General features: G+C 37.9%; 2 protein-coding genes across 2 annotated transcripts in view; one reads left to right on the top strand and one right to left on the bottom strand.

Moving 5' to 3' along the window:
* Positions 1 to 2,391: 2,391 nt before the first annotated feature.
* Positions 2,392 to 15,106, bottom strand: dnajc25 (DnaJ (Hsp40) homolog, subfamily C, member 25). Its single transcript, XM_043716086.2, has 4 exons — positions 14,786 to 15,106; positions 12,349 to 12,501; positions 9,961 to 10,431; positions 2,392 to 9,108 (listed from the first exon to the last, which is right to left on the bottom strand). The coding sequence occupies exons 1-4, from the start codon at positions 15,104 to 15,106 to the stop codon at positions 8,986 to 8,988; spliced, it is 1,068 nt and encodes a 355-aa protein (XP_043572021.1). The 3' UTR covers positions 2,392 to 8,985.
* Positions 15,107 to 18,716: 3,610 nt separating this feature from the next.
* The window catches only part of smc2 (structural maintenance of chromosomes 2), a 51,294-nt gene continuing 49,703 nt past the window's right edge, over positions 18,717 to 20,307 (top strand). The window contains exon 1 of the mRNA XM_043716076.2: positions 18,717 to 19,196. Coding sequence (XP_043572011.2) covers positions 19,029 to 19,196 — 168 coding nt within the window. The 5' untranslated portion in view covers positions 18,717 to 19,028. The remainder of the gene's footprint in view (positions 19,197 to 20,307) is intronic.

Below are 20,307 nucleotides of genomic sequence, written 5' to 3'. Positions count from 1 at the left end.
CATAGAGTACAATAGATGAGTGGGGGAGGGGATGAAGGTGATAGGCCAGGGAGGAGGGTGGAGTGGATAGGTGGAAAAGGAGATAGGCAGGTAGGACAAGTCATGGGGACAGTGCTGAGCTGGAAGGGGAAATGAGGAAACTGTTGAAGTCCACATTGATGCCATGGGGTTGAAGTGTTCCGAGGCAGAAGATGAGGTGTTCTTCCTCCAGGTGTCTGGTGGTGAGGGAGCAGCGGTGAAGGAGGCCCAGGACCTCCATGTCCTCAGCAGAGTGGGAGGGGGAGTTGAAATGTTGGGCCACAGGGCGGTGTGGTTGATTGGTGCGGGTGTCCCGGAGATGTTCCCTAAAGCGCTCTGCTAGGAGGTGTCCAGTCTTCCCAATGTACAGGAGGCTGCATCGGGAGCAACGGATACAATAAATGATATTAGTGGATGTGCAGGTAAAACTTTGATGGATGTGGAAGGCTCCTTTAGGGCCTTGGATGGAGGTGATCTCCCACCCACAGCTTCCAACCTCATAGTCCGGGAACCCCCCCCCCCCCTGCCAGGTTCTACCTCCTTTCCAAGATCCACAAGCCTGACCACCCTATTATCTCAGCATGCTCCTGTCCCACTGAACTCATTTCTACCTACTTCGACACTGTCCTATCCCCCCTAGTCCAGGAACTCCCCACATACGTTCAAGACACCACCCACGCTCTCCACCTCCATTTCCCTGGCCCCCAACGCCTCATCTTCACCATGGATATCGAATCCCTCTACACCTCCATCCGCCATGACCAGGGCCTCCAAGCCCTCCGTTTTTTCCTCTCCCGGCGTCCCCAACAGTACCCTTCCACCAACACTCATTCGTTTGGCCGAACTGGTCCTCACCCTTAATTTCTCCTTCGAACCCTGCCACTTCCTCCAGACCAAAGGGGTAGCCATGGGCACCCGTATGGGCCCCAGCTTTGCCTGTCTCTTTGTTGGCTACGTAGAACAGTCCATCTTCCGTAATTACACTGGCACCACTCCCCACCTCTTCCTCTGCTACATTGATGACTACCTTGCGTGCTCCCACGAGGTGGTTGCGCAATTCATCAACGTCACCAATACATTGCATTTGATAAACAAAATTCAATTCCAACTAATTCTCAGAAGTTGAATTCATGTTTCAATAGGTTATATATTAAAATCAAAATAAGTGCCACCATGAGTTAATGCAAAAAAGGTGATCGACCTATTAAGACAATAGGACACTCGTCTCAAGTATTAACTTTCTCTCTCGCCACAGATACTGCCAGACTTATTAATTTACAACTTTTTTTTCCAGCACGTCCAATAATTTTCTTTGCATACTTAGTGTTCATGTTTGCATCTTTTGTTGGCATTTTAAGAAATCCTACTCATTGTGCTGTCAAAATGTTACTGGCACTGAAAATTAACTATTACAAGAGGAATGTTTTATTCCTTCATATTTTAATTTTTGTGTACCTTAAATTTATAAAATTTAAATCTTGTAAATGTTAGTTTTCCATGGTTACTTTAAACAACTTGCTATTGAATGCACCCATTGTGAAAGTAACAATGTAAAAATTGAAAGAACAATCATTTAATTGGATTGATTAAGCAATATACATTTCTGCTTGTGGATTAGTGGTGCTGGAAGAACACAGCAGTTCAGGCAGCATCGGAGGACAGGCAAAAATCGCGTTTCGGGCAAAAGCCCTTCATTATTCCTGATGAAGGGCTTTTGCCTGAAACGTCGATTTTGCCTGTCCCCGGATGCTGCCTGAACTGCTGTGCTCTTCCAGCACCACTAATCCAGAATCTGGTTTCCAGCATCTGCAGTCATTGTTTTTACCTACATTTCTGCTTGTCCTGTTCACTCAGGTTCTAGAAACTCTCTCTCATACTATGTCATTATCAGTTTGTACTTTTTAGTAAAATGTAACAACCCAAAACATGCAAAGGTATCTCATTAAGGACAGACACTATTCGACTCCCTTTTATTGTAATGGATGGCACACTCTATCACAAACTTTCAAAAGGTGTGGAACTCCTTATCTTAGATGTGTCATGATATACCTCTGGAGTAGTTGGGACTTGAACCTGTACCTTCTGACTCAGAGGTAGGTAGCCTCTAAACAATCTTAATCATTGGCAAAATCCAGGTTTGCCAGAGACTGTTAGATCTTCAATCTAATGCTCTCTCAACTGAGCTATGTGGATTGAGCAATTCTTTGCCTTAAAGGCTTCTTTTCCTGGAGGCCTAATTAAACCTAATTAAGCCTTGTACAACTATTGCCTGGATTTAGCAATTTCTCTTGCTCTTTCTGAACTACCTGATTTGGCCCCTCTGCTATGTAAAATCTAAATCAACAAAACAATTTCATTGTCAACAATTTCAAACACATACTCAAATTCTTTTTTATTTAAAACTTTTCAAAAGACAGTGGTGGAACACTGTTCTACCAGAAGTAGAAAACTTTTAACTTATAATGACATTAGATTGTATGCAGGCAACTGATTACTGGATATTTTCTTTATTTAAATTGGAATAAATTATTAACCAGCAACTTAGGCTCCCAAATCTCAAGATTAGGAGACTGGACACTTTGCATTGGCACCAGTATGTTGTTTAAATGTTCACAAAGGGCTTTCTCACAGTTGACATTAGCTTTGACACTTTTCATTTTTACTTTAGCTGTTGTTTTAATTCTTGAAGGCGGTTTCCTGGAGATATTTTGCATGGCTTTAATTTTCTTTTAAATATGGCAAGAAAGTAGAGATGCCCACAAAGCAGTATTGACTTGTGAACTATACAGTTACTATCAGATTATGGATGACTATTCAACAAAACACACATCAATTTAAATACAGCAGCAATAAATGAATGTAGTTACAAGCAGTTTCTATAATTGATTTTTCATGTGCATAACTAGAAAGACATAATCAAATCAGAGATTCTGATTAAAGATCCCATTTACTCAATGTATAAATAATGTATAAATAACAAATCTGATCAAGAATAGTTTATAAAACAAATGGTGAGTTTTTAAACGTACATTTCATCAGCTATTTGGGCTTGAAGCACATCCCATTACATGCCTCCACCATAAAGTACATTCCAAAATATGATTGAAAAAAATTTAGTTTTAAATTAAAAGCATTTAGAAATTTGAGATACATTTGTTGAAACCATGCCACAACATTTGAGCTTTTAGAGAAGACAAATTCAACATATAGGGTAAATGACATAGATCAGCATAAAGTAGAGTAATATTACTCCACCATACACACTAGGCTAATAGGTATGAATGCAAGTTCCAACAGCACTGTATTGCTAAGCAGAAAGAACAAAATATTCTAACAAAAAGCTATAGGTATATAAATGATATTTTGTATACTCAACTATTACTTCATGCTTACGTAATGTGTTCAAGGCCTCATATGGGAGGTGTAGTTTGCAAACATATGACATATTGTGATCTAACCCACTGAAGCTATGAGCTTTAAACTGTTTATGCCCAGTATTACAATGGGCTTAAATTTGTGCAAAACTTATTCCTGGACTATCCCTAATATTCCTCACTTTCCAGTGTAAGATTAACACATTGTTCAGAGATATGCATAGAATATACTATCCACTTCCATCTCTCAAAACTGGGAGTGGACAGGAAAACAAAAAAACTTGCCATTTTGCATAACGTTTGCAGTAACCTCCATATGAGACGAACACTTACAATTTCTCTTTCTTTCCAAATCAGGCAAAGATATTTTATATTTCTATCAAAAATCTAAACCTTAACAATAGCAGAAGGAAAACAGAGAATACTGTTTGTGTGCCATGTCACGCTTTTGCAGAATTTTTTTAAAAAAAACCTAATAATGATACCACAATCAAGATTTTGCAGAAACATGCATTAATATAGCACTTTTAACATAGCAGGATTATCTGAAGCACTTAGTAGAAATACTATCAAACTTTGACACTATAATAGGAGAACAGGTGACCAAACATTTTACAAAGAAGCCAGCTTGAAGAAATAATGAGGTAGAGGTGGAGGAACAGTGAGGGAACTCTAGAGCTTAGGGCCTTGGGAGTTGAAAGATTCAGTACCAGTAGACAGCTGAAGGAACAGGGGGTCTGCAAAAGTTTGAAGCAGCACAGGGAACTTCAAAATGTCATGGACATTGGGAGGAGCAAGGCCATTGGAAGGATTAAAGCACAAATTTGAAAAGACAGATTCTGCTACATAAAAGAGTACAGAGATTTTCATTCTCATTCTAGAATCAGTGAGCAGTATGCTCTTCCCCTTTGTGTTTTTTCCTAATCTTGAGAGGAATCTTATTTTCCAGTAAAATCCTGTAATAAGGTTGTTAAATAATTATACAGAGCAGAAAAAGTTCTTCACATGCAAGATAACATGCCACTACAGGTACATTTTCTTGAATGAATTGATTTTAAGAATAATGTTAAAGTGCAAACAAATTAAGGGCTTTTAAAATATTTGAAACCATTTTAAACATTTGATTCAAAATAAGTCTGTTTCCAAATACTGGAATTTTCAATGTCTTTACAACATTGAAAGTATGAAAGTATCCATAAAATAATGAATTTTAAAAATAAGCAGCACTTAAATCTCCACTTGTTCAATTATAAAATGTTTACTTTATATAAAATAAAACTAGAAGGAAAACCCTTCACAACAGATGTCTTCCAGGAATAGCTCCAAAAGTATACATCCTGATCCCTTGTTAGAAAAAGGTGATAAATATTATTCTATACCATTTTCTGCAATGTAAATTATAAAACCAAACCAACATTACACACAAATCTACAATAAAGATAGATCAGACACTGCTCCACTTCATAATTTGAGAACTATCTGGCATTAAATTAAGTTAATGTCCAATTGTCTTGTTGACTGAGCATCAGGAAAAAAGGTTTTGAAAAGCATAGCAGTTTCAATTTGATAATCGTATTGATTAATTTTCCTGGTGTACTGTATAGTAATACATTTCAGCCATAATTCAAAAAACAAAATTCAGTATAAAGCAAGAAGAAATAAATTAAGTCAGACAGAGTGAAAAGAGAGATTCTAATTCCAGTAAGTTAATTCTGAAATTGTTATTAAATTCCAATTAGCATGTTATTAGAACAAGCATTACAAAATGTTTGGCAAAACTCAGCAATGAATTTCAGCAAAATAAATCAGACAGGCAGTTTTTCCAGAACATGTCCCCTCAAAATGTAGATTTTCATATCTTGCTGAATATTTATTCAAACCTACAAAACCTTACAGCCTCCAAAACAAAGTGCAACCAATGCTATTCTATCAACTGTTTCTTCCACCAATTATTTCCTCTTAAGGCATTGATTTCTTTCAGAGGTAGAGTTAGAAAGAATGAACTTGACTTTACATGGGGCTTTTTCACTTCAGGCTATCAAAAAAATGCTTTGCAGTAATGAGCTGTAGTGCAATCACTGTTGAAAAAGCAACAATCTTAACTTGCAGTCAATTTACTGACAGCAAGCTCCCACGGCCAAATGTGATAATCATTGGAACTTTCTTCCCCACATTAATGGCTAAGGTATAAATATTGGCAAGATTAATACCAGTTGCCTCAGTGGTCACAATTTACCTGTAAAACCTTGATAAGATCAACTCTTGTGGGGATTACCAGTGACACCAGGAAAATTAAAGCAGTTTAGTGTAATCTAGTCTTCACCTGTTGTTATCCACTCAACATACTTATCAAGGCAGATAAATGATCAGTAATCAGGAGCCTGATGTTCCCTTTGCCAAACCAGGAATGTATGGAAATGTTGTATTACTGCACACCCTGTCAAATTTTAAGTTAACAAAGACCATGGTTCAAACCTAGATGCTTCTTGATCTGTATAAGTATCATCTAAGCACACTGAAGACAATTATGCTTCACTGAAGAAAGAGGTCCTTTTTTTTTTAAGATATTGTAATAGGAAAACATGATCCTCGACCAAATTTTTGACCAGCTGTCCTAATATTGATTCAGGGTCAAACTTTGCTTGTTCTCCTGAACCACACCTCACTTGACAGCATCCTTATCCCGAGTCAGAAGATTGTGGGTTCAAATACCACTCCAGGACCTGAGCACAAAATCCACAGCCAACATGCAAATACAGTGCTGCTGGAGTGCCATCTTTCAGATTAATCTTTAAACTGGGTGCCTGTCTGGACGATACTTTATCCCTCAATGAACAACACAAGTTAATCTGGTTATTTCCACCTTGTTGTGTGCAAATTGGCCATTACATTTCCTTTAACAGTGACTACACATCAAAGTTTTTCATTGGTTCTACAATGCTTTTGGTCATCCTTATGATAGGAAAGGCACTACATAAATGCAAGTTCTTTTGTATATTTCCTGTGAAGCACCTTGGATAATTTGTTGTATTAAAGATGCCAAATAAATTCAAATTTTTGAATCAAATCGCAGGTTTTAAATAGCCAATTATGTGAGAGCTTTATTCTCACAATGAAACTATTGCTGCATCTTTGGTGAACTGAGACATTTTGAATTCTAAATCCAAAACACCACCCTAGTTATTGTTCATTAATGAAAGCAAAGTAGCTTTTAGTGACTTATATTTGTTAGAGAAGAAAAATTGTATTCACCCACCAGATAATACAACCACCCTCTCTCCCATGTTTTCAATACAAGTGGCATACAAAATGTTTGTCATCTTTCATTGTATTATTACCTGTTGGTGAGTAGGCATTATTACCAATCTAAAATCTGTTGTGGGTTAACTGGCAATACATTTCAAAGACTGCAGTTAATGACATTCTGAACTGTCGGTTGTGCTTTGTTGTATTAATACTTGCTTCTAATGTTTAGTATGTGGATATTATTCTCAAAATCTAGAAATTTAAAAAAGGTGCTAATTTTATATTTTTAAAACTTTAAAATAGGACAAACTTATGCCTTTAATGCCATACATTTTAATTTTTTGGGTAATTAAGATAATTGATTTAGTATCTCATTCCAAAATCATGATGACAGAATACTTCGAATTTACATTTAAGTGGTAAAAAGTCTTGGCCTGAGAATTTATCTTTAGAATGGACAGCGAAGGAAGATGTTTCTTAGGAGATGGGTTGTTTTGAATGTCCACCTCAATTTAGTTTAAACACCATTAGGCGCAGGTACATATTAATATTCCTGACCAAGTTTTGAGATAAATCTGTTACAATCCATTCACTTCTTATATAAAATTTTTAATGGAACTATCAACATATGCTGCATAAAAAACAGAAAATGCTGCAAATACAGAATCAGACACTATCTGTGGACAGAGTTAGTGATACAAGTTGATCACCACAAATATTGGTGTTATTCTCTCCAAGAATATTTATAGCTTTCTCTGCATTTTTTCCAGATTTCCAACATTCGCAGAATTCTGCCTTCCAATTAACATTTTCTAGATAACCAGTCTGTGGTTACTCGGGATTAGCTATATTAGTCTTCCATATTAGTGTCACTGCATTCTGAACTGGAAGCACTTAATTCAGCACAGATTCTATCGTGATGTATACTGCATAAAGAGAAGATCAGCTATTCTTGGATTTTTGTCTTTTACAGATACAACTTATCAGTTCGCTCCAAACTAATACCCAGAGTGATTCAATTAAATTGAAAAAAGTTAAATATGTTTTTTTAAAAAATCAAATTTAGGTAATGGGCATTCATGGATAGAAAAATGATAAAATTTAAATTTGCTTTAAAATCCTATAATAACTAGGAAAGGACAGCAAGGACGTAGCAAATAATGTGGTTATTCTAATAGCTGTCTTCTAAACTTATCTAAACCTCACAATAGGCAGGTGCAGCACAGTGGCACAGTAATTAGCATTGTTGCCTCACAGTACCAGGGACCTGGATTCAATTCCAGCCCTGGGTAACTGCCTGTATGGAGTCTGCATGTTTTCCCCATGTCTGTGTGGCTTTCTGCTGGGTGCTTCTGTTTGCTCCCACAGTCCAAAGATGTGCAGTTTAGGTGCTTTGGCCACACTACGTTATCCTGTAGTGTCCAGGGATGTGCAGATTAGTCATGGGAAATACAGGGTTATGGGGACTGGGTGGGATGCTTTTTGGAAGGTCAGTGAAAACTAGATGAGCCAAATGGCTTCTTTCCACACTGTAGGAATTCTACGATTCTGTTTTGGTACCAGCAGTAGCTTTTCAATAACTTATCACAAAACCATCATCAAGTCCTTCCTATGGAGGAAATGTTAAGAGAACCAAGATGCCCAAAGAAAAACACATCAACCCCTAGTTGTCAGCTCAATTGACAATTGTGAAATAAATCCAAAAGATGTCTTAGGAACTTATAATGGTAGAATTACTTGCATATATTCATAAATAGTGTACAAAGTGGGTGCAAGTAAAAAAAGATAAACTATAATCTACTTCTGTTCACAAACTTGTTGCATGCATTTGAGCAGCCGATGATTTTTCTAGTTTATATATCTGTAACTTGCAGGCACCATTTGATCTTAAACAGCTATTATTTCAACTTCCACCTAGAAACTAAATAACCATTAAATATCTCACATTTAGATTTTTATTTCTATGACATTTAATTTATAATAAAAAAAAATCTACAGTGAACTAATCCTTGGCAATGCAATTTCATCTCACCTATATATTTGTATAAAATGAATAAGCAACCAAAACTTGTCCACTTTAGTCCTTCCAGTCAAAAATTATAATTTGAATAACAGAAATAACACAGCCAGATTCTATATCAGTACACATTTCCACTAATATTTGGGAATGCACTTTTTGTGGGGTGAATCTAAATAGTAACAGGGCTGTAATTAAACTGAATGCTGTATGCTGTTTAAACTAAATCCTGAGTTATTAGATCAATGATATTTATATTTCATTATCAAAATAGTTTTTTTTAAATATAAAAAGCCATTTTCTGTAAACACTTGTGTAAGGCAGAGGTATTTAGTCATCGATAAATGTTAGCCTCCCTGGCCCCTCATTTCTCAACCACCGCCGATACCGTTTCCATCGTGGATCTGATGCTACTTTCTTTTTGAGTTCTTCCTCTTGTTCCAGCTTATAAACCTAAAAATTAAATAAAAGTCAGTCAATTCAGCTGTATCCTGCTTCCCTTTGAGAAGCTAAGACTATGTTGACAACAGGTTCATGCTGATTTACATTATCATATTAGGATCCATAGTTAAAACAGCCAGTGTTAGATAATACAATGGGAGATAAAATAATTAGAGTTCTCACTGCAGCCTGATGAATGCTGCTTAAAGTTTATACACATGGTATGGCCAATAATGTTCAGGAAAAGCCTGGACACAATCCTCTAGGAACACAGGTCGGCCTTTCAGCCTCTCCAGCATGTTCCACCATTCTATGAGACCATTTCACCTGTGCTCTGATAATCAATCACCACCCTGAAACATTACCTCTGTTACAAGCACTACCAAACCTTCTGACATTTACACATGCTAATCTAAACATCCATTGTCATTTACCCACTGCCACTTGGTGCCATGAGCGAACTGTCATCTGTTGACATACCTCAGCAGAAGGAATCAACAAATTCAGGGATGCAGGAAACAAAGCTAAGAAGAAAAAACTCACACCATGAATTCTGCCAGGGTTTCCACGCAGCCAGCAATCTTCCCAATACAAAATTTACATCACTAACAATTTATACCTATGAGTAATCGATCAGTTTGACACCATAAACTTTCAACTAAATTTTACACTTGTCAATGTGCATTACTTTTTGATTTAATTCTTTGTCTTTGTGTTCAGGTGCATATACTACAAATGTTTTAAACTGAAAGTTCTCCATTACAGAACTACTATATGATTGAAAGTTCTTAAAGACCAGGAATTTAGTTTTATGCATTCTTTACATAATTTACTATTCTTGAAGTTGCAACATACAATGCTTACCTCAAAGTTTTCTCGTAACCACAGCTTCCTCTCAAGGAACATCTCTTTCTGATGATCTTCTAAACTATCAAATTGGCCTTGTGACATTTTCATGTTTTTTCTAATAATATACAATTTTTCTTCTTCTCCATATTCTTCCTGTTTTATGTGAAAACGGTAAATCCACCTGCAATACCACATTATATACCTACAGATGTAATAAGGAGCTAAAACAATTTGGAAGAGGAGTATATCATATAGCTGTGGTTTCTGATAGCCACCTTTAATATCAATGTTATTTTTGATAATGCTTTTAATGATTTCCTCCTCCTCCTCTTTGATTTCTTCCTTAGAGCGTCTGTTTTTCCCTTTTTCTTTAGTTTTGTTAAGAAGGCCTTGCTGCTTTGCAATTTCTGTGGCCTGGATTCTATACTTTGGCACAGTAGTGAGATAATGAATGGCCTCACTATAACTGCTCCACCAGCTGTAGTACTGCAAAAACAACAGAAATTAAAAATACGTAAGTGCAAAGAGCTAGCAGGTAAACATAACAAGGTGCAGCAGTCAGTAATTCAGCCCCATTAGCCTGCTTGACCGTTTTATATAATCATGGTTGATCTCATATCGGCTTCAACTCCACTTTCCTGTGCACTCCCTTTAACCCATTATTAAATTAAAATCTGTTGTCTGTCTCCTCCAACATATTCAGTGTGCATTGTACTCTTGGGTAGTGAATTCCACTGATTTATGTTTTGAGAGGAGTAGTTCATCATCGGTTTAATGCCATAATTGCTATAACTGTTTTACTGATATAAAGACCAAATCAATTTGTACACTGACAAATTAAAAATATATTGTAACTGGACAGTTTACTTGCAGCTCCATAATGGTCACAATGAACATAATTGCCAAAAGCTTGGAAACTATTATCTGCATTAAAATTTGTGGGCTGTAAGGAATATTGATAAATTTGAACACAAACAGGCTACTGCAGTATTTTATGAAGTGTGGAAATCTTCAGTAAACAGTTATACACATATAAAACCATGAAATTAAATGAGGAAGGAGATTTATTCAGTCTGAATTTATCCATCCAGAATGATCCTATAGCCCTTCCTTTTCAGATCTCTTGAAAGTTTACTTCCCTAATTTTATTTAACCCAGCCAATGGTTCCTAACACTTCTGCAGTCTGTTTCTTAACATATGACAATTGCCCTCTTTACTAAAGTCATTTTTCCCCTATTAGGAGATTGAGGACATTCAGTGTAAACCATACTGTGGGGACTGGCCTCGTTGGCCAAATAAAATATGGGTGGCAAATTCCTCTCACTGAAGGAATTTAGCTTACCCAATAGATTCAATAAATGGCAAATTTTTCCCATTTTGCAATTTATGATGGGAATTCAACTCAATACCTTTGGGTAAAAGTGTGTAATTGAATCAATGTATCCTGTCTATACCAACCACCACAGAAACTAAAACTACTTCAACATTACAGCTGCAGAAAAGAAGCATTATCATACATAAATCCTTTGTAATTGTTAATGTATAAGATAGCCCATATCTTTCAGTCCCCAGAAAAATGCAGCATGAGGTCATTATTTGGCCCATTGTGCCTGAACCAGCTCTTTGAAAGAGCTATCCACTTAGTACTACTCCCCACTATCCTTCCAATTCCTCCTTTTAAACTACATAGTTACTGTCAAAAGAAAATTACCTATGTTGAGGATGAGTTGTTATGCACATTCAAGGCTGAAACAGACAGATTTTTAAGCAGTAAGGGAATCGATTATGGTGAAAATTGAAGATTATCAGATCAACCAAGTCTTTGAATGGCAGAGCAGATTTGATGTGCTCCTGATATTACATCTTAGTCTATGGTTTTATTTTATCAGCCTCCATCAATCTGGATTTAACAAGTTGCTACAGAAAACAATTTTAAATTTTCCTCCTCGAATGTTTCTGCCAAACATTTTAAATCTCACTTTTGGTTTCTGACTTTCCTGTCAGTGAAATTGGTTTCTCCAACAATCTCAACCTCTCAATCTTTAGCTTCTTAATTAAATCTCCCCTTAATCTTCTCCCCTCCAACAAGGATCACTCCAGTTTTTCTAGTTGTTTGACACAAAAATTAATAGTTTAATTTCTAAAACAGTTTATAATTATTTCCCATTTGAATTAAACTATTTAAGCTGGAAATTTACGGCAAATACAGTTAACAACAGAATACCATCTGAGAAAGATAAGTGAGGAAGCAAGTTATTAGAACACTCAAGATGATGTCAGTATAAGTCAGACCTAACTATAAGCCATTGTATTTATGAACGTGCTGATGCTCATCATTAATTGTCACTTGAGTCATGTTGCACTTATGTGCAACTGAACAGCATATTGCATAAATGCCTTACCTGAAAAAGTGATATAGCACAAACTGTCACAATTATAACTATTCTGACATCCACTTTGGGTGCTAGCCTTCTCTTGTAGTAATGGTAGTAATGCCTGTAAAATTCATCAGGATGATCAAGCATGTAATCGTAATCCTTCCGGGCTTCATCATCCTTTAAGAAACAGGGTTAGAACAAGAAGCAATCACTAACACTGTCATTTTTAAAAATCTAATATTACCAACTGATTAAAAAGACTAAATAAACTTTAAGTAACATCCATTTTTAAAAATTTCTACAACTGATTCTCCAATTATACATAGGAAGTGCAGTATGATAACTATCACAGGTATAATAAGCAGCACAGGCTTTAAGGTGTCCCCACCTAGACGGTAATCCACACAAACTGAATACTAATACCAAATATAACACAATGTAATAGAATCTCCTCTCAGAGATCTTTTTAAACTGTAATTAACTGGAAACTAATGTTCTTCCTGATGAAAGTATGACAAATTGGTTTGATTAAAAAAATGCACAAGGTAACTAAGAAAATTTTGTTCCAATTACCTATGAGAATATTTTTGGTTTTCATGTAAAACCTGACAAATAAGGAGGAGTCCTGAAAAAATTGTTCCTGTAATTGATGAGAACACAAGGTGATTACAGATGGATCTAAATTTAGTAGGGCATGAATTTGAAATAGGTTATTGTATGAAACATTAGTTGATAATTGATCACTCAATGTGCACATATGGAAGACGTCTGTTACTGTCATACTGACGAGATTTTCTGGATTAATAAGATACTTCTAAGCAGCCAAAGACAAGGACCAAAGGTTATGAGACAGCTTTCTCCTGCAACCTGGAAATGAGACTGCAAGAATTACTTTGGTGGTGTTTAATGTGGACTAATGTTTACATTTCCAGGAACTTTAGGTTGTATTCCATTGACAATTGTCCATCTTAAGTGTTAAATGAGCAACTTAAAATTATTTGCTACAACAATTAGGAAGAATACATAAAAAATACATTTGATTTTTTAAATAGGTAGATGGCTATTTTTGACTGGTGCAAACTCAATGGGCAGAAGGGTATCTTTCTGTTCTGTAAACCTCTATGACACTAAGTTGGTAACCCTAACAATTCTACATTCAAGCATAAATAAGAGAACCAAATTAATTAGAAAAGTCTTAGGTTTGAACTCCAGTTTTTGCTGAGCTGAGTAACACTTCCATCTGTGTCACAAATTTCGACTTGGAGCCTTGCAAACACGATCCAGGTTAAAATTTTCACTACACTGCAATACAGACACATTGTTGGAGGTCCTGTTGACCTGTTCAAGTGGATGTATGCAATCTCATGGCAGTATTTGAAGAGGAGTAGGGAGTTGCCGAGGCTGCTATAACATCCTCAGTCAATATCAAAAGAACTGATAAATTGGTGGTTTTAGTGCATCCAAACTGCTGCCATATTTGGTGACATAACAGTGATTGCGTTTCAAAAGTAATTAATCACATGAACTATTTCACTACATCCTGAGGATCTGAAAAGGTGCTATATGGATCTTGGGACATATGGGCTAAGAATTTCACATCATGACCTCCATTCAATGACTGAAGCTATGGACCAGAGGCTTCAGACTCTACATATTCTTTCCCTTCTCTTATCCAAGTCAAATGACAAGTTAACATTAAATAAACCACCTCAGGGCTGTACCAGAATTCTACAAAGTACCTGGATTCCACTTGCATCGGACAACAGGCAAGGAGGAAAAAAACTTCAAGATTTTCATGCGTACATTTGTTGCCCAATATAATCTGCTCTCAACTCCAGATATATTAATATGTTTGTAGGAGGTAAGACAGTGAGCAATGATGCAACTTCACACATTCTTCTCTTTTCCAGAGAAGTTCCTCAACTCTTGCTCAAAATCTCAAATGCAGCAAGAAGGGAAATTTACCAATTTTGTTTCGACATTTTTCAAATAAAGAATGTGATAAAACTGCAACAAGCTAGAAACAATTATAAAGTCACTCATGACCAAGAAGAGCAGATGAAATATATACATTTTATAATTTCATCCTTTGACAGTGACTGCGCAAATGATGTATTTGGAAATAAGGCTAGCAGTTCTAAGTTTTAAGTAAAGTGCTTTTGGATAGTAAATCTATAAGGAGAAACAGAAATACAAATTCTCAGTGACAGCTACCATTCTTCCATGCAGTGCAAAGCAGTTTACTTTTCATCCAACCATTCAAGGTTCTACACATTTTAAAATTAACTACCACAGTAACCAGAGATGCAGGTTTCATTTTGCCAGTAGCTGACATTTGCAAACAAGCTAGTCAATACCATCAACACTGCCAGATGTACCCCTACCCCCACAAACCCCCAACCCTCCCATTCTCTAACAGATGTTCCCTTGGCCCCAGATGCAGCCTGCGCCCAATTCACACCTTCAGTGTTTCATAGGCGGTGGCAACCAGTAGGAACTTCTCCTCGGGGTTCTCCCCGGCCTCCGTGGGTCTGTACCGATCCGGGTGGAAGCGCCGGGCCAACTGGCGGTAAGCGCGGGCGATCTCGCTTTTGCCAGCATCTCTTGACACTCCGAGGACGTCGTAGCAGGAGACGGCACCGCAATACAAGCCTTCCACCAGGCCATCAACCCTACCCAGCAACGTGAAGGTAACGGCGCAAAATCGAAGTAACAACACCACTACAGCCGGCCTGCTCGCCGACGCCATGTCAGCGAACTGGCAACCGACGTCGTTGCACATGCGTCATTCCTCAGCGCTGCAGTTTACATCAGCGGTCGCGCGTGGGAAACGTCACAATTTCAAACGCTAACGGCTGTTTGTTAGCGCGGGTAATCGGCGCAGTGAGTTCATTCAGCCCATCGTTTATATACTTGCCCTTTGATTGGCCAGTTGTTTTTCATCATTGTAGTAAGGTGTTTGATAAGGTTGCCCATGGTGGGCTGCTGCACAAAATACAGAGGCATGGGATTGAGGGTGTTTTGGCAGTTTGGATCAGAAATTGGTTTGCTGAAAGAAGACAGAGGGTAGTGGTTGATGGGAAATATTCATCCTGGAGTTCAGTTACTAGTGGTGTACTGCAAGGATCTGATTTGGGTCCACTGCTGTTTGTCATTCTTTTAAATGATGTGGATGAGGGCATAGAAGAAGGATGGGTTAGTAAATTTGTGGATGCCACTAAGGTCGCCAGAGTTGTGGATAGTGATGAAGGATGTTGTAGGTTACAGAGGGACACAGATAAGCTGCAGAGCTGAGCTGAGAGGTGGCAAATGGAGTTTAATGCAGAAAACTGTGCGGGATCTCGGTGTCCATGTACATAAATCCTTGAAAGTTGCCATCCAGGTTGATAGGGTTATTAAGAAGGCAAACAGTGCGTTCACTTTTATTGGTGGAGGGATTTAGTTTCAGAACCATGAGGTCATGCTGCAGCTGCATAAAGCTGGTGTAGCCGCATTTGGAGTATTGTGTACAGTTCTGGTCACCACATTATAGGAAAGATGTAGAAGCTTTGGAAAGGGTTCAGAGGAAATTTACTAGGATGTTGCCTAGTTTGGAGGGAAAGTCTTAGAGGAAAGGCTGAGGGACTTAAGGCTGTTTTCATTAGAGAGAAGAAGGTTGAGAGGTGACTTAATTGAGACATACAAGATAATTGGAGGATTGGATAGGTGGACAGTGAGAGTCTTTTTCTTCATATGGCAATGGCTAGCACGAGGGGACATAGCTTTAAATTCAGGGTGATAGATATAGAACTGATGTCAGAGGTACTTTCTTTACTCAGAGAATAGTAGAGGTATAGAACACACTGCCCGCAACAGTAGTAGACTCGCCAACTTTCAAGGTATTTAAATGGTCACTGGATAAGCATATGAACGAGAATGGAATAGTGTAGGTTAGATGGGCTTCAGATTGGTTTCAGAGGTCAACACAAAATCGAGGGCTGAAGGGTCTGTACTGTACTGTAGTGTTCTATTTCTCCTTTCTATCCTTCATGATCCCCCCCCCCCCATTAAAGCCCTGTGATCTTGTCCCCTTCAAATATTTCTTCAATTCTTTAAAATCATTCAAATTTTAAATATCATTATTAACAGTTCATTGTTTTTCCAAATGTATAATGAATAATATTGAAAGCTTATGGTGTTACCTCATGATATTAATATGCTGCACTAACATTCCAGTTTCAGGAGTGCATGGGTTCAAGCCCTCTACTCTAGAGAGTTGATCACAAAAAAAATCCATAGAGTTTTGAGGGAGGACTGCACTGTTGGATGCACCAATTCTTTATTAGATATTGAAAAGATCTATGCTTTCTGTCTTGTGAAGTAGATATGTAACATCTGATAGAACTATTCTAAAGGTTTGCAGGGCCAGTTTCTCAAGTGTACTATCCAGCATTTATCCTTTATATGCCAGCTTTTATATGCCTATCCAAGAGTCACTCAAATGCCCCTACTGTATCTGACCCTACTACCAAGGCTGGCAGTGCATTCCATACACCTATCACTCTCTGTGTAAAGACCCTGAAATCTCCCCTCAACCCTCCTCCAATCACCTTAAAATTATGACCCCTTGTGATATCCATTTCCACCCTGGGAAAAAGTCTCTAGCTATCCATTCTATCTAGGCCTGTCATCATCTTGTATGCCTCTGTCAAGTCACCTCTCAATCTTCTTCACTCCAATGAGAAAAGCCCTAACTCCCCTGACCTTTCTTCATAAGATATGCCCTCAGACTGGTCAACTTTTCCTGCATTACTACAGCACTACACTTCAAAACACTTAATTAGTTGTAAATATTTTGGGTCATCCTAAGTTTTAAAAAAAAGTGCTGTACAATTGCAGTTGTATTTAGTTGTATTTCAATTTCCAATCATTTATATTCCAGACCACCTGAGGTAAAGGCCAGCATCCCAGCTGGTCCTAATTATTGACCGAACAGCTGGATACTTAGGCTGGATAACAACTTACTTGTTTGCCTTACTATCATAACTTATAATAGTTGACTCATTTTATTCTATAAAATCCAAGCTAATTTTCATTTAAAATAGGTACTGCCAGTTTCCACATTTGTGAAATATTTGGCTTCCAATTCCAGGTAAAACCACTTGTGCCTGAAACTAAGATTCCTTATACCAGGTAAAACAGATCAGAATCCCAAAATGTGACGATAGAAGTAAAAAGAAAATTCCCAATAAATATTGTGCTATATCCTTTGCACACAAAGGTTCCTTCAAGGTACTAGGAACATCTCTGTTAAGGTCTGGTAGGATGTATTGGCGTAATCATTTTGAGAATGCTATTTCTAGAGCATAACTTCAATTTATCCGTAGTCTTTTCCCTCCCCAAAGTATGGCCTTACTTACTATATCAGTCTTTATTAAGGCACGTTATGCTACAGTGTAGGTTAAATCATTTGCCTTTGTCAATACAGCTATGTTGTCAGAATTTACAAGTTTCCATCTCTCTAATCTCCATTTACAGTTTAGTCAGTGGTCAAAACACCCAAGAAAGTTTGCTCTCCTTACTTCCACAATACATTTGCTTGTACCTGTGTTTTTGTTTTTGCTGTTGTTTAGCTATTATTTACTTATCTATGCTACTTAACTCTGTGATTGGCCTGCATTGCTCGCAAGACAAAGCTTTTCATTGTGCCTTGGTACATGTGACAATAAATTTAATTCAATGCAATTCCCTTCTTTCTCCACAATCTGTCTTTATAAGGTTAAAGGGACTTATAAAAGGTGATTGTGATATAACTTATATCTGTTTTATGAATATTATATTTTTGATTTCCTTGATTTATTTTTACTTTTAGACCAATGAATTGTTATTTAACATATGAATGCATATGCCCATACTTCTGGGAACCCAGCTCTGTCCCTGACATAGCAAGGACAGGGACACTATTAGTCATAGACAAGTGGCTGTATGCCCAGTCCTAGAGATTAACTTTATAGTACGTTCAGGATCGATACGTTGAACTCTAACTCTGGCCTATCAGCAGTGTTTAGGATATGGATCTTCAATTCCTGGATGTAACCCAAGGTAATCATCCACATAATCTGAGAAATTTACTTAATGCTCTGACAATATATCATTTTGGTGAGATGCTAAAAGTAGGCCACATCTGCCTTGGAGGTGGATGTAAACAATTCAATGACAATATTTTTAAAAATTCCACATTACCTGCTCAGTAATATATTGCTTTTTGTGGGAGTTTACTGTGAACAAAACAGTTGCCATGTTGCCTACATCAGTGACTACACTTCAAAAAGTGCTAACTTGTTTAAGTACGTTGGAACGTCCTAGTGAAGATGCGGCCCCTTTAAGAGTAGCAGCAGGAGTCCGCCCCCGCGCCGCGTGATGTCAGTGAACGGCGTCTGCCGGCTCGAAAACGCCAATTTACCGCAAAACGTTAATTATTCTCCAAACACCGGGAATCTGCTGTGTAACTGCATTGATCCTGAGCTGTTGTGATAGCATTTTCTACTTTAAAATTGCCCGGCGGTGTGGAGGGTAGAGCGCCACTGAACCAAGCAAGGCCATTGAACTAACGGTCAGGAATTGGCGCCAAAATTTAAACTGCTGGGAGGCTCCCGGAGCTTCCCGAGTTGGAGTGAAATTGGGGATTTAGTTTAGTTTAATCAAATTTAATACGTTGAAGGAAAATGTACGTCAAGTCTATCATCATCGACGGCTTCAAGTCCTACGCGCAAAGGACAGAGATCAACGGTTTCGACCCGCTTTTTAATGCCATTACCGGCTTGAATGGCAGCGGCAAGTCCAACATCCTCGACTCCATCTGCTTCCTGCTCGGCATCAGTAACTTGTCCCAGGTCTGACCGAGACGTGGGGAAAGTGGGCAGGGTGAAGGACGGGGATAGTGAGGCGGATGGGGGATCTGAAGTTTGGGGGAGGATGGGACGATCGGAGTGGGGGTGGCTGTAAAAGGAAAATAGAGGGGTGATGGTTGGCTGGGCGAAAGGAGCGAGAAGTGGTGGTGTTTTTGCTGTTGTGGAAGGGAAGCAAAGGGGACGAAGGAGTTGGGAGGTTTTTGTGGGGTGGGGATGGTGATGGTGAAGCTAAGTCATAGAGTAACAGCATGGAAACAGACCCGTCGGTTCAATCCGTCTGCACCGTCCAGATATTCCACATTAATCTAGTCTTAGTTACCAGTGTTTGGCCCATATCCCTCTAAACACTTCCTATGCATATACCTATAATTGTGTCAGCATCCATCACTTCCTTTGGCAACTCATTCCATGGATGCACCATCCTCTAGTTTTGGACTCCCCTACCCTGGGGAAAAGATTTTGACTATTCATCCTTTCCACGCCCCTCGTTATTTTATAAATCTCTATAAGGTCAGCTGTGGAATAATGTTTAAGAAATATTCTACATTTAAAGTTTTTTTGCCAAAGTAAGTAACAACATTTTCCCACATGATCTGTGGTGTCCTTGTTCAGTCACTCCGCTTGTCTAAATCTTTGCATCCCCTTCACATTTACATTCCCATCTAGTTTGTGTCTCAGCACATTTCTGGGTCCCCACATCCAAATTATTGATGTAGATTCTGCAAACTGGGGCCCATGTACTAATCCTTGTAGTACTAGTCACTGCTTGCAATCAGAAAATGACCAGTTTGATTCTAATTTCTGTCTGTCAATCTTTGCCAGCATATTCCCCCAAACCCGTGTGATGTAATTTTGACTCCTACCTTTCTTATTGGCACCTTTTATTAAAAGCTTTCTGATGGTCCAAATACACCCCATCTATTCTGCTAATTACATCCTCCATAAACTCTTAATCTGCTTGTCAAAAAGATTTCTATTTCGTAAATCCATGTCAACTCAAAATCCTAATAGTATTTTCTATGTATCCAATTATCTTTGAGATTCCAAAGTTCCTTTTACAATTGATGTTAGGCTACTGTTGAATTGGAAATCG

This window comes from Chiloscyllium plagiosum, unplaced genomic scaffold (genome assembly GCF_037043375.1).
Source record: "Chiloscyllium plagiosum isolate Xiang-an unplaced genomic scaffold, Cpla_swu_hap1 HiC_scaffold_2, whole genome shotgun sequence".
Lineage (NCBI taxonomy): Eukaryota > Metazoa > Chordata > Chondrichthyes > Orectolobiformes > Hemiscylliidae > Chiloscyllium > Chiloscyllium plagiosum.
The sequence above is the reverse complement of the archived record's forward strand: the minus strand, read 5'-3'. Positions and strand labels throughout refer to the sequence as shown.